Source organism: Ricinus communis, chromosome 9, assembly GCF_019578655.1.
Source record: "Ricinus communis isolate WT05 ecotype wild-type chromosome 9, ASM1957865v1, whole genome shotgun sequence".
In the NCBI taxonomy this organism is placed as follows: Eukaryota; Viridiplantae; Streptophyta; class Magnoliopsida; order Malpighiales; family Euphorbiaceae; genus Ricinus; species Ricinus communis.
Genome location: NC_063264.1, coordinates 301737 through 316159, shown reverse-complemented (window position 1 = coordinate 316159; position 14423 = coordinate 301737). Strand labels below are relative to the sequence as shown.

Below are 14423 nucleotides of genomic sequence, written 5' to 3'. Positions count from 1 at the left end.
GATTCTTTGACGAAAGGATTGGCACCCAAGGCTAATACAGAGCGTGTCGAATGTATTGGACTCGGCTCTATTTTGTAAATTCCTCGTAATGGAGATACATTTGGTGTTTGTATAATACTTTGGTCGATATGAAAACTCCAATTAATTCATTGTCTTCTTGATTTGAGATTGTATGCATAAATATTAAAAGGAGACAAATACATGTTTAAATATGAAGTTGACCTGGAATAAGCATGAGGAAGCTTATTCATAAAGGTATGTCTCATATATTGTTCTCATTTAACGCAGAAGATTACACTATAATACATAGAAGGTAATACTCGCTGTCGGGAAGACTTGCCGCTATGATCCATGTAATTTAAACTACTTGAGTGTAAGGATTTAGGGAATTTTCTTCACGTATTAAATTTATTAATACATATTAAGTCATGTATGGCCAAGTGGGAGAATATTGGAATTTTTATTCATTTTAATAAATAAATAAATAAATACAATATGTGGCCCATCTAAATTTAAATTCAAACCTACTTTATCCTAAAGAATTGAGAACAGTTTTTTTTGGAAGTTAATTAACTCCCCATATCTTATTAGAAATCGTTTTTGAAGGACAGGCATCAAGAAAAAATTTAACACAAAAGAAAAGGTCACTAATCTTCAAGCGTCTGTGAATTTCCACTGGCATGGTCTTGGAAAGGCTAGCGACTATGTCTAATCTTCTAGCATTTTATTAGCTCTCTAATTTCAGAATTTGATTGCTATGGCTGAAGGTACGTTCTTGGACTTCCGCTTTTGTTGTTTTATGATTCTAAAATCTCTAACAGAGAAGAGTATGTGTAATGTTAAGGCTCACCTTTTTCTGCAATTCCTTAAGGGCAGAATGGTGCAATGCATCTCCTCCTTTGTGAAAGAGCTCGTCAATGGATTTGCAGAGCATAGCTTTTTATTGACCTGAAGAGTATGGAAATTCAGAAGCTCCATCGAGTAAAAGATAGATATGAATTACAGAGAAAAGAAAAAAAGAGAATATAAAAATAATAAAACAAACCAGTCTCTTGCGCTTGGCTCTTGGAGAAGAATACTTTTTAACAGTCTTAACAAAGGCAATAACAAAGGTAATACCAAGAGAACCTGAAGGAAGCAAGAACCCAAGGCAAGGAGCTCTGGCCAACTCTGGGACCAGGAATCGCTTGACTGACTGACCCAGTGAACTCCACTAGGTCAAACGCTTTTTCTTGAATCGATCCCAATTCCTCCTCCACCTACCTCTTCTTCTTCTTCTTCTTCTTCCAGTATTTTCTTTTCTTTATCGTTTGATTTCTCGCCAGAGCTAGAGTCGGCAACATGAATCCGTCTCCCTCTTTGTTTGTACAAAAGAAAAAGGATATTGGGATGAGATGGGCGTGGGCATAAAAGGAAAGGGTACTTTGGGAAATTGGGATTGGACAAGAAGCTGCAGCGAAAGACATGGCCATTCGGCTTAGTGGAAAGATGGTTGCTGCGTTTTTTTAGTAAACGTATTCAGCTGCTGAGGCGTACCTTTTTTCTTTTCTGCTTTTGTATCAATAATAATAATAATAATAATTATTTATAATAATAATATAAATAAAATAATAGTGAAGTATAGAGTCAAACCATGAATGTTACAGCTCCCCCACCACGGAGAGCTAATATCTGATTTATAAAATGCAAATAAGATGTTTAAACTACATCTCTTTGATTGAACCTGCTTTCATACTCAAAACTCAAGTCTCTCAAATTCTGTTTGCTTGCCCAAACAACCCTTCCTAGTTTTCTAATAACTAAACCATGTCAAAATGATTCTCCGACAATCTTCATTTCTTTATATGTCAACATTATCAGCTAGCCAAAATCACACCTTAATGCGCCTGAGACCATGCTGGAGGGAACATTTTGTAGTCTTTAGCTTCTACTTCCTCTTTTTCCACTTCCTGTTCTAAAATATCGTTTGAAAATGCCTCCGGGTTAGCTTTTAGACAATCCTGCAGGGCCACAAACGGATGCACGCAGTCTGAACCCTGTTCCAATGAAAACTTCCACAAATTACTATCAGCTTCCTAAACATTCCAACTTAACCTTTGTTCAACTTTATAACTATTTTCTAAATTAATATTTTCTAACAGCAGCTACAAACAATATAATACAAATCCAACAATTTAACCAGAGCTAAAAGAAGTTACAACATCAATGAAATTATTCTGTTTCAATGCCTCCACAGCAGCCAAATGGGTAAACTATGCTCAGGTAGTTTTTCATTGATAAAGATTGGAAGAAAGTCTTCAGTCTTCTGAGCAAGACTTAAATGCACCTCAGCTCGCAAATGGTTTTTCTTTTTGCCCGTGTGTGATGGGTTGGAAGGAACAGCTATAAGCTTAACAAAATACAGTAACTCAACAAATGAGAAGGACAATCATGAACAGTCCATTACGCATACCTTCTCTTCAGCCGTACTTTTGAGGAAACAAACGAAAGCTTCTGAAAACTGGATCCCACATGAGCCTTTGCGTAAGTCAGCAATGCATGGGCATTCTAATGCTTTCTGAGCCTTCGCATCAAGAGACTAAAAATCCATAGTTTCAACTTTCATTATCTATTATTCTGAACGATGAAGCAAATTACATATGAATCTGATGTGGACTAACCTCATTCTCATCATTGCCATAAGCTGCAGCTTCTGCCAAAGCAATAAACAAGAAAATTATTAGCAACCTATAAGATCTCAAACCTAGGGACCAAGACTTGAGCAGGGTTACAGAGGCATACACTGAGGATGTTTTTGTCAATAAGTGGGATCCCAATTCTTTCAAAATGTACACGGTGGAGTCAAAATAAGAGGGAATTCATACAAATAAAACTGTACATTGTGCTTCTACATTTATGTTTGACCATTCTAGCGCTAGCATTAGCAACCATCCTCAAGTAAGGATTTGGTGCAAGCTCCCAGAATTATACAAGATGTTACTGGGAAGATTAGTACAGTAACGTCGTTAGTTTTAATAAATTACAAGAAGGACGATGCAATCTTTTCACACAATTATAAGCTATAAGCCATTGTATTTGACATGTAAAATGGGGAAGCAGTAGATGGCCCTTTGATCATGTCCTGCTCAGATTCAATGATCTAATTCAATACCAAGAGAGTCTAGAAATTAAGCTAAGCTAGTTGACACCTTGTAGATTATAAGGTGATTCCTTTGTTACCAAGTTGTGCATCCAAAATAGATGTTTGGTCTATAAAGGTTTTTCCACCTCCACTGACCAGCAAAAAGAGGAGACAACATATATATATATATATATTCTCTGATATTAGACAATTCACAAGTTCTAACATTTGCAGAATTAGATAATGTACGATCCTAGGCTAATTTAATTACCACATGTAGCAAGTGTATGAAGAAGCATAATTCGTCTTAATTTCTCCGAGTAAGCATAATAGACAAGAACTTTGTCAATTTTAAGGAATATTAATAATCATCCCAAATGAAACTTGTCTTACTAAATGGAAAAGAAAGAAGGGGCAAACCTACCTGCAATAAGAGATTCCACAGAAGTAGCGGGCGACGATTGGTGGTTCTGAGTTTGATCTACTGCCGCCACTTCGCTCTGAGCTTGACCCATCTTTCTTTTTCTTTTTTCTAATTCTGTAAATGAAAGCAATTAATGTTGACATAGAAGACAAATTGATTGACTTGGGCTTAGATAAGCTAGGCCCACCTCTCTCTGTAGCCCATCCTTATTATTATTTTTAAAAAACAGTGTACGGACATATTATGAAGTTAGGTCCTATTTCTAATAAAAATTCATTTATAGCTAACAAAAAGGTTATTAGGCACCTGAAATTTTATTAGTCTTTTCCTCTGTAGGAGAAATTCCCTCGAGAAGTCTTGTCTCTATCGTCTCTAGCTGGAGCATCTGGATTTAGTTCTCTCCATTTCTCCTATCTTTTGTCTCTCCTCTCTTCTTTTACATACCTCTAACCCTCTCTACATTTCTGAAATCCCCTGTGTCTCTATATCTTTTCAAAACCTCTACCCTTTGTTTAATCAATCTGTACATTCTAGTGTTAACCTTGTATAATACTATAGAAAGTGAGAGCTTGGACATGGCAACTTTTAACGGTATAGATGGTGTTCTATGTGAAGGACCAAGCCTTGCATTAACTGATCATGATGTGAAAATGGAAGACAATAAGTTTAAGGCGGTTGGGAGAGTAATTACTGATAGGAATATCACCATGAATACGGTGAAGGACAGTCTTAAAACCTCCTGGGGCCCACAGGTTTCATTTACCATAAACAAAGAAAAGCATAGTGTTTACATCTTCATTTTCAAGAAGGAAGAGGAGCTGAGTACTGTGCTACGAGAGGGTCCTTGGTCCACAGCGAATGCTCATATTGTGCTAAAAGAGTGGCCGCCAGACGAAGTGTAGCAGAATATAGATCTGGATACCACATTCTTTTGGGTTCAGCTTGTAGGGCTACCTCCTAGACAACTGAACGTGGTGAATCCCGAAAGTATTGCAGCCCTACTCAATGGGTTTGGAGGATGTTGATAAGGATGAGTGTGCTAACCAGAATGGTCTTTTCTACGAATCAAAGCAAGAATACATGTGGAGAAGCCTCTTCTGGTGGGTTTTAACAACAAAAGGCAAGAAAAACCTAAAAGCTGGTTTAGCTTTAGGTATGAAAGATTACCCGATTATTGTTTCTGTTGTGGGAAGCTAGGGCACCTAGTTAGAGGATGTAAGGAAGTAAGTACAATGCCCTGGTTATGATTTTGACGAATTCCAATCTTTTAATGACTCCTCTTGAACCAACTGTTTCTCCATCTCCTTGGGAGTTTAGAGGCCTGGCCATCAAGTCTCCCAAAGAGCAAGATACAGGTCCTGTAACAGATGAGTGGTCCAAAAAGGTTCTGACTTCTCCTACGGGCAGCTTGACACGTTTCAAAGGCGGCTCATTATCCTCTACAACTCCCATGAAATGTACAAGTCAGCCCATATATACTCTACAAGAGAAGTGCGAATCACGTATGAGAGGGAAAAAAATCATGATCCTAGAAGCATCCTGGAGAAAAGGAAAAAAAAAAAAAAAGAAGAAATGGAAATATATACAATGACAGCCAGAGGGAATAGATTCACAAGATAGAGATAAGTAAGAAACCAAGCAGCGAAAACATGAAATTTAAAAGGCCTAAAAATGGATTAAAGAACAATGTGTATTCCAAAAAGGAATGGTCATGAACAATAAACTAGTAGCATGACCAAATAAAGAATAGAGCAGTAGAAGAAATCAGCATCAGCATTTAAAGGAACATTCTAAAAAGAAGTTGAAAAGTCAAGAAATGGATACCAGCATCAGCAATTAAGAGAACATTGTGAAAAGAAGAAGTTGGAAAGATCAAGAAACTGATAGGGGCATCAGAAATAAAGAGAAGGTTCCAAAAAGAAGTAGGAGAAAAATGAAGAAGTAGATAGCAGCATCAGAAAATCTAACCAGTAAAATCAATTAATTTCAGACTATCTAATTGTGAAAACTTGGGTGGTAAAGAATAAGGTGAATTAAGGAAATGATTTAAAAAAAAATTGACAAAAAAAAGTAAAAAATAAAAATAAAAAGAAGTAAAAATAGAGGGAAAGAAAATAGTTGATGCAGTAATGGATTGAGAAGTAAAAGAAGAAGCAAAACAATTGGGTAGTTATTAGGTAACAAAAGATTGATTCGATGGATAATCGTAATAGGAAAGTTGAATCGTTTCAAAGTAAAGTAAAGTAAAGAAGCAGTGAATGAATGATTGATAGTTATTAAATAATAAATAAAAAAAAAGAAAAAAAAAAAGAATTGATCAAAAAGAACAAAAATCTATGCACATGAAAGAAAGATTGGTAACTGAAAATAAAATAGAAGAGAAAAGAAAGGGAGAGGAAATGTTACCAGATAGCATTACCCAGAGATAGAGAGAGAGACAGAGAGAAGCCCCAAATAGGGAAATAGAAATCCAATGAGAGAAATGGGGGATTCTTGTTTCCTTATAGTTTTTGCAATTGATAATATAATATCTGGTTTTCTTCTCATATCATATCATTTTTAATTTATATACAAACGGGGAACGGTGGCACTTTCTCCATCTGCCCTTCATCATTTCCCGAAATTACACCTGACATCCCTCTCTTTCTTCTTCTTCTTCTGCTTGGCTTTGCTATTTTTTTCTCCAAATATACCCTTCCGTGATGATGATTATGAAAGTTTGCTCTTCTTTTGGCAATGGATAGGGGGATAATAATAATAATAGTGTGCTATGCTGGAACCAAATACTAATTAGTTTGTCACCACCGAGTCTTATATTAACGAGTTTTGTGATTTTTCCCGAGTTAATTTGCTTGCGTGAATTAATAATAAATCAATTCCGGGGCGGCACTTTGGAATTGTATTGGGTTGGCGTAGTCTCAAAGTATACACAAACTGCAATAAGTTCCCTTTTATAAATCACACCTAACTACTAATAATAGTTGAAAATTATTGCAATCCTTGAACACACAATGCCTATGCCTTGATTTGATTGTGTTCAAATCCAACCACACAATGCCAATGCCTTCATTCGATTGTGTTCAAATCCAAGCAAACATTACTACAATAATCCCAATCGAACTGCCTCTTCTTTCTCAAATCTTCCATGATCAAAAGCATTGCTCCTGTTCTATTGCCCCCCTCGATCTGTCCTTGGACATCAAACTAACTGGTATTAACTATTAAGTAGCCATTTCTGGCTATGCTTCAAGCTAAACAATATTACGCATCAACTTCTCAAGCTAAACATGTCTGCTATCAGCATTCTGTCGCCTAAGTAAGCAGTCTGCATTTCTAGCTACTCTGGACAAAATTATTAAAAGCGTTTACAATGTTCTGTAAATCACTCCTGTTACAACTTCTGGTATTCAAAAACAAAAATCCCTTCTGATTCTCTCTTCAATTCTCTGCACCAAGACCTCCATTATATAAATTCAAGGAGCAGTAGATGAGTGCTCATCTGAATCTGAACCATCAACCATCTTCTCAAGTGAACCCATATCACCAGCTTCAGAAAGAGTGTGCAGCCGAAGTTTGTCAGCATCTTCACTGTTTGGGGGGAAGAAGATGAGAAAGGCAATAAATGATAGTGAACAAAATGCTTCAGTAAACCAATTTTCATCAATTTCAATTCCTTTCATTATCCAGAACCAAATGCATAAACAACATACTCTGTAGCCCCAAATATCTCCTTGACAACCAAGGAGCTATCCCTCGAACAGAACTCTGGCAGCTGGCCAAAATTGTAAAACAAATATCAATATACCGTACAAGAATGGAAGAACTGACAAGCACCGAGCTCAACAGCCCAAAGTAACAAATGAAATCAATTTACAAACAGATTCTACATATCGTGGTAATAAATGCAGCTATTTCAACCCCCAATAAAACACTGGAACACCAAATGTTAGGCATGAATCACATGATATTATCAACTTAAGATGTAAGATAATCTGAGGTCCATCTCTCAGTCCATCCATGTTCAAATTCAGCTCTGTTTGGAATCCGTGAAGAAATTTTGTATTACACTCATGAGTTATACGTACATTTATTTAATGTACAGCAAAGTAATAGTATTCGAGATATCATGCTAATAAATGCAGCAACCCCCAAGAAAAGATCGGAATACGCCATGTTAGACATGAATCACAAAATATTATCAAATTAAGATCTAAGATAATTTGAGGTCAATAAGTTAGAAACAACATCCATCTCTTGGTTAAAACCCAGCCATGTCTACACTCATATCTGTTTAGAATCCATGAAGCAATTTTGTACAGGTTCATGACTTATAGAGATAATGTACAGCAAAGCAATAGTATTCTAGACAGATGGGCAGTCTCAGTTATTGTTCTTGCAGCAATTTCTGTTTGTTGTTAACCAGTTGTTCTTCTTTGGCTTTATCAAAAAAAAAAAAAAAAAAAAGAACAACATCCATCTCTGAATTCCTAGTAGATATCAATTATTGACCACCAGTATAAGGTCTTACACTATTGGAAAAGAGTACATTAACTAAATTATTCTCGTTCTTAAAAGTTTCACGATCCAGCAGACCTGAAATTTTGGACTATATGTATGCAAATCAAGAAAATCCGAAACAAAAACATGAGCCAGCAAAAGATTATCAATTTCATTGTTCAGTCATTTACCTCAGACAAATAATACACCTTGCCGAAAAGGGTCTGCACAGCAAGCTTTCTCTTAAATCCTTTTTCAGTATACCCAGCCATTTCCATGACTACAGGACCTGGGCAACAACAAGAAGTCACAATTTGATATCACAACTGATACTGTTATATTGTAATTTGTCCTTCATATGGTTTTGTCATCGTAATAGAGCAGTAATATCCTGAACAAATTGAAAAAGACCATAATCAATCCAGCGGCTACTATCCCCCCAAACTAATCCTCTCCATCCCCAAATTGCAAAATCACTTGGAAACACTATTGAAGACAAACAACAAAGCAAGGAGAACTCTCAGCTGCTATAGATGTCTCTTTTATAATTCTTTGAACATTCATGTAGACCCAATATTTATTAAAATGTCACCCAACTTTATCAACCTTCAGCTTACTAACCATCCAAAAGACAAAAGTTCTTGAAGATTTCTAAATATGCGAGAGATAGGGTAGAAAAACTGATCAGTAATATCACAATGATGACTTCAGACGTGTCCTATACAGCTTATTGAGAATGTACATGTATCACAAGAGCAAGCTAGAGACATATAGGTGAAAGGTTTCTTCGAACGTTCTTTCATATCTTTTTGTACTAAGCACTAATGCTAGTAAACAGGACCAACTTGACAGAAGGTTGTCTGTGAATCATGATCCTATCTACTTAAAAATATGGTATACTGAGGAAATCGAGAACTTTTTACCTTTTCCTTGACAATCCGCCTTGAAATGTCATTCAAGATTTCAGCAACCCGGGAGTCCTCCAACAATGATGCTTTCCTAAGCTGGATTAAGTTGGCAACCAGATCTGGATTAAAGGGTTTTTCATTCAAAGCATAACGAATGTACTTGCGGAAAATATCCTCCATGCTAAAACCTGTCTGGATAGGAATTAGAAGTTGCCATCAAAACCCAATGGTTGTTCCTGGAAAATAAACTAACTAATTCTTCCATGTATATATGAAACCAGGGCGAATAACAAGATGACGATGACAGAGTCCATTTGCTTTGAGTCACTCAATTAAGTAAGCAACTTAGTTGAAAGATGAAGAAAAGAAAAATTAATTCATGAGAAATAATTGAAAGGAACGGACAGAAATTAAGAATTATAACAATTGAATATAAGGTTGAGAATGTTGGGATTTTATTTAGTAAGTAAACAAATACAGTTAGCGGCCCATTTGAATTTAAATTCAAACCCACATTTCCCTAAAGAAGTGGAAACAGTTTTGTGGAGCATAGTCATAATCACCATCATCATCATCTCCATCACCTTCAATGAAAGGTGGTCGTGCAAAATAACATCCACCATCGTTGCAGCAAGAGACGGTAATGGCTTTAGATATGGAGAACAAAGACATTATCAAAGTGTATATTTTGGAGGAAAAGAAGTGGAGTTCGGTTACTGGTTAGGGTGGTCTTGTATGAAAGAGAAAAGAGATGTGGGGGTGATTATATAGGAGGACAAGGAGGTAAAGAGTATGGTTTCATATAGCACAGCATAAGCACATCGACTTTAAGGATTTAGCAATTAGAGAACATGTTAAGTCTAACAAGGTGAGTATTGAGAACATAAGTACTAGATTGATGATTGTAGATTCTTTGACGAAAGGATTGGCACCCAAGGCTAATACAGAGCGTGGTCGAATGTATTGGACTCCGGCTCTATTTTGTAAATTCCTCGTAATGGAGATACATTTGGTGTTTGTATAATACTTTGGTCGATATGAAAACTCCAATTAATTCATTGTCTTCTTGATTTGAGATTGTATGCATAAATATTAAAAGGAGACAAATACATGTTTAAATATGAAGTTGACCTGGAATAAGCATGAGGAAGCTTATTCATAAAGGTATGTCTCATATATTGTTCTCATTTAACGCAGAAGATTACACTATAATACATAGAAGGTAATACTCGCTGTCAGAAGACTTGCCGCTATGATCCATGTAATTTAAACTACTTGAGTGTAAGGATTTAGGGAATTTTCTTCACGTATTAAATTTATTAATACATATTAAGTCATGTATGGCCAAGTGGGAGAATATTGGAATTTTTATTCATTTTAATAAATAAATAAATAAATACAATTTGTGGCCCATCTAAATTTAAGTTCAAACCTACTTTGTCCTAAAGAAGTGAGAACAGTTCGTTTGGAAGTTAATTAACTCCCCATATCTTATTAGAAGTCGTTTTTTATGGACAGGCATCAAGAAAAAATTTAACACAAAAAAAAGGTCACTAATCTTCAAGAGTCTGTGAATTTCCACGGGCATAAAGTCTTGGAAAGGCTAGCGACTATGTCTAATCTTCTAGCATTTTATTAGCTCTCTAATTTCAGAATTTGATTGCTACGGCTGAAGGTATGTTCTTGGACTTCCGCTTTTATTGTTTTATGATTCTAAAATCTCTAACAGAGAAGAGTATGTGTAATGTTAAGGCTCACCTTTTTCTCCAATTCCTTGAGGGCAGAATGGTGCAATGCATCTCCTCCTTGGTGAAAGAGCTCGTCAATGGATTTGCAGAGCATAGCATTTTTATTGACCTGAAGAGTATGGAAATTCAGAAGCTCCTTCAAATAAAGGATAGATATGAATTACAGAGAAAAGAAAAAAAGAGAACATAAAAATAATAAAACAGACCAGTCTCTTGCGCTTGTCTCTTGGAGAAGAATACTTTTTAACAGTCTTAACAAAGGCAATAACAAAGGTAATACCAAGATAACCTAAAGGAAGAGCAAGAATCCAAGGCAAGGAGCTCTGGCCAACTCTGGGACCAGGAATCGCTTGAGTGACTGACCCAGTGAACTCCACTAGGTCCAACGCTTTCTCTTGAATCCATCCCAATTCCTCCTCCACCTCTTCTTCTTCTTCTTCTTCCACTATTTTCTTTTCTTTATCGCTTGATTTCTCGCCGGAGCTAGAATTGCTCTTAACAGCGGCAACATGAATCCGTCTCCCTCTTTGTTTGTACAAAAGGAAAAAATTTCGGGATGAAATGGGCGTGGGCATAAAAGGAAAGGGTACTTTGGGATATTGGGATTGGACAAGTAGGTGAGATGGTGAAGAAGCAGCTGCAGTGAAAGACATGGCCATTCGGCTTACTGGAGAGATAGTTGCTGCGTTTTTTTCGTAAATGTATTAAGCTGCTGAGGTTTTGGGTGTTCCTTTTCCCTCCCACATGAGTCTTATTATTATTATTATTATTATATAAAATAATTTGGTAAATAAAATGATAGTGAACTATAGAGTTAAATTGCAAATTTTAATTCTAAATATACAAATTTTTATTCGAATAAAATTTATAAGATAGATTGTTATAGCACCTCACCACCTGCATCTCTTTGATTGATATTCCTTTCATACTCAAAACTTAAATCTCCTAAATTATGTTCTCTTACTCAAACAACCCTTCTCTTCAACAAATGAGAAGGACAATCATAAACAGTCCATTAAGCATACCTTCTCTTCACCAATACTTTTGAGGAAACAAAGGAAAGCGTCTGAAAACTCGATCCCACATGAGTCTTTATGCAAGTCAACAATGCTTGGGCATTCTAATGCTTTTTGTGCCTCCTCGCCGAGAGACTAAAACAGTACATTGTGCTTCTACATTTATGTTTTAATATGCTAGCGCTAGCATTAGCAACCATCCTCAAGTAAAGATTTGGTGCAAGCTCCCAGAATTATACAAGATATTACTGGGAAGATTAGTACAGTAACTTCGTTAGTTTTAATAAATTACAAGAAGGACGATGCAATCTTTTCACACAATTATAAGCTATAAGCCATTGTATTTGACATGTAAAATGGGGAAGCAGTAGATGGCCCTTTGATCATGTCCTGCTCAGATTCAATGATCTAATTCAATACCAAGAGAGTCTAGAAATTAAGCTAAGCTAGTTGACACATTGTAGATTATAAGGTGATTCCTTTGTTACCAAGTTGTGCATCCAAAATAGATGTTTGGTCTATAAAGGTTTTTGACATCTAAAGATTTGGTTTTCCTTTCAGAAACCAAAAATAGAATTAATGTGCTTGAAGTTTAAAGAAGAAGGTTAGGTTTTATGAATACTTTCTATGTTGAGCCTAGGGGTTTTAGGGGAGGGTTGGCCTTGTGGTGGGGAGCAGATATTATGGTAGAGGTGTTGGATAGTTGTCGTCATTTCATATACACGAAAATGTACGATGATAGAGGGTACTTGGTTGGTAACGTTTTTGTTTAGGGATTCAGATATGAGATTCAAGAATTCTATATGGGATGAGATTGGTCAGTTAAAGCCTCAGGATGATGGCCCATGGTTATGTGCATGTGACTTTAATATGGTGTCCTCTTTGACTGACAAGATTGGAGGGATCCCGATTTACAACCGTTTATTTCACTAGTACCATGATTTTATGGATGGTAATCTATTAATGGAGGTTGCTTTCAAGGGACTGTCTCTAACTTGGTCTAATAATAGGGTGGGTAGTGAGGCTGTGGATGCATGTTTAAATAAAGTGTTGGTGAACCCTAAGTGGAAGCATCTATTTAATAAAGCTTTAGTCATACATGAGGCACTCATCGGGTCAAATCATCAGCCCTTGATTCTAGACTTTTACGTACAAGCCAAGAGGTATAGATGAGTTTTTCGTTTCGAGGGTAAGTGGTTGCTCAATCCTGATTGTAGTGATTTGATTGTCGGATCTTAGAAAAAGGAAGATCATGGGTCTCAGGTCTTTAGAACCTATAGGAAATTACAAGCTTGCAAAAAGGCATTGATGAGTTGGGATAGAACGGTCTTTCAAAAAAATTTACAACCGAACTGATTAGTGAAATTGAGAGGATTGGAGCAATGCCTTAGACTGATCTAAGTCATAGTCAAGAAGCCGATTTGGTTAAAAGGCTGGATGAGGTCTGGAAGGTTAAGGAAATCCACTAGCTTTTACGATCCCCATTAAATGGCTGAAGGAATGAGATAAGAATTCCAAGTTTTTCCATCCCTTTATAATAAGTAGAAGCCAAAGGAATCAGATTGTCCGACTTAAGAATGATGAAAGGAGTTGGTTGGAGAATGAAAGAGATATGAGGGCCATATACTGGATTTCTATAATAAACTGTATGCCTCCGAGCTGCGGATAGAGGAGGATCAAGTGGCGGAGATGGTGAAACCTGTGGTGATTGAGGAAATTAATTTCACTCTTATAAAACTAGTGCTAGATTATGAAATTAATTTTTAAGCTGGATGGGCTTAATGCCCCGGGCCCGGATGGGTTCTCTTGGGTATTCTTTCAATCCCAATGGGCGGTAGTGGGGAACCAAGCATGCAGAGCAGTTAAGCAGTTCTTTGAGTCGGGTTTAATGCTAAAAGAGCTTAATTATACCTTTATAACCCTCAAACCAAAAGTCCCTCACCCTATTAAAGTTACCTAATTCAGACCCATAAGCCTCACTAATTTCTTATATAAAGTAATTAGCAAGATTCTAGTAAACAAGTTGAAGCCCATAATGAATGACATCATTTCTCCAAATCGGAATGCTTTTGTGCCTAATCGAGTTATTCAAGATAATCTAATCCTAGCACATGAAGCTTTCCACTACCTAAATTCGAGACGTAAGGGAAACAATCACTATATGGTGATTAAGCTAAATCTCTATAAGGCATATGATCAGATACATTGGTCCTTTCTAGAAATAGTTTTGAGAAGAATGGGATTTCATGAATGAGTGGTGAAGAGGATTATGGAGTGTATAACAATGTCAGTTACTCAATGTTGATTAATGGGATGCCATCTACCTCGTTTTCCCCTTCGCAGGAAGTGCATCAAGGTGACCTGTTGTCGCCTTACTTGTTTCTATGTGTGTCTGAAGCATTGACTAGTCTACTAGAGAGTGCATTGATGAACAAAACTTTGAATGGTTTGAAGCTTAATCAGTATTGCCCTCTTATTTTTAGCACTTTATTTTCAAACGATACCCTATTGTATATGAAGGCCTCAATGCAAGAGACTGACTGTTTTAAACAAGTGCTTCAACAGTTTAGCGAAGCATTGAGGCTTAATATTAATTTTCAGAAGTCTCATGTGATGTCAGTAAAGGTATGTCGAAAATGCAAAAAATGGATATTTTGAGAGTTCTCAGTATGCAGGAAATGAGCACAAATGATTCTTACTTGGGAGCCC

General features: G+C 36.4%; 2 protein-coding genes across 3 annotated transcripts; both read right to left on the bottom strand.

Moving 5' to 3' along the window:
* Positions 1-1638: 1638 nt before the first annotated feature.
* LOC8260749 (mitochondrial intermembrane space import and assembly protein 40 homolog) lies at positions 1639-6079 on the bottom strand. The gene is made up of 5 exons (XM_048379010.1): positions 5952-6079; positions 3546-3659; positions 2661-2692; positions 2453-2578; positions 1639-2036 (listed from the first exon to the last, which is right to left on the bottom strand). The coding sequence occupies exons 1-5, from the start codon at positions 5959-5961 to the stop codon at positions 1878-1880; spliced, it is 441 nt and encodes a 146-aa protein (XP_048234967.1). The 5' UTR covers positions 5962-6079; the 3' UTR covers positions 1639-1877.
* LOC8260745 lies at positions 3852-11453 on the bottom strand. Of its 2 annotated transcripts, none has more exons than XM_048379008.1 (7): positions 10905-11453; positions 10709-10807; positions 8967-9142; positions 8234-8333; positions 7256-7317; positions 5965-7133; positions 3852-5084 (listed from the first exon to the last, which is right to left on the bottom strand). In XM_048379008.1, the coding sequence occupies exons 1-6, from the start codon at positions 11355-11357 to the stop codon at positions 7019-7021; spliced, it is 1005 nt and encodes a 334-aa protein (XP_048234965.1). In that variant the 5' UTR covers positions 11358-11453; the 3' UTR covers positions 3852-5084; positions 5965-7018. The 2 variants fall into 2 exon arrangements, with proteins under 2 accessions (XP_048234965.1, XP_048234966.1); XM_048379009.1 differs by having other exon boundaries at positions 3852-5025.
* Between the last annotated feature and the right edge of the window lie 2970 nt (positions 11454-14423).

Coding starts and splice junctions, on each gene's coding strand:
- LOC8260749 (XM_048379010.1), bottom strand. Junction 2,579..2,660: donor ATGGCAATGATGAGAATGAG/GTTAGTCCACAT, acceptor ATGGATTTTTAG/TCTCTTGATGCGAAGGCTCA. Junction 2,037..2,452: donor AAAGTACGGCTGAAGAGAAG/GTATGCGTAATG, acceptor TCATTGGAACAG/GGTTCAGACTGCGTGCATCC.
- LOC8260745 (XM_048379008.1), bottom strand. CDS start 11,357: ATGGCCATGTCTTTCACTGCAGCTGCTTCTTCACCATCTCACCTACTT. Junction 9,143..10,708: donor TCAAGGAATTGGAGAAAAAG/GTGAGCCTTAAC, acceptor ATTCCTATCCAG/ACAGGTTTTAGCATGGAGGA. Junction 8,334..8,966: donor AGGCGGATTGTCAAGGAAAA/GGTAAAAAGTTC, acceptor TTGTTGTTGCCC/AGGTCCTGTAGTCATGGAAA.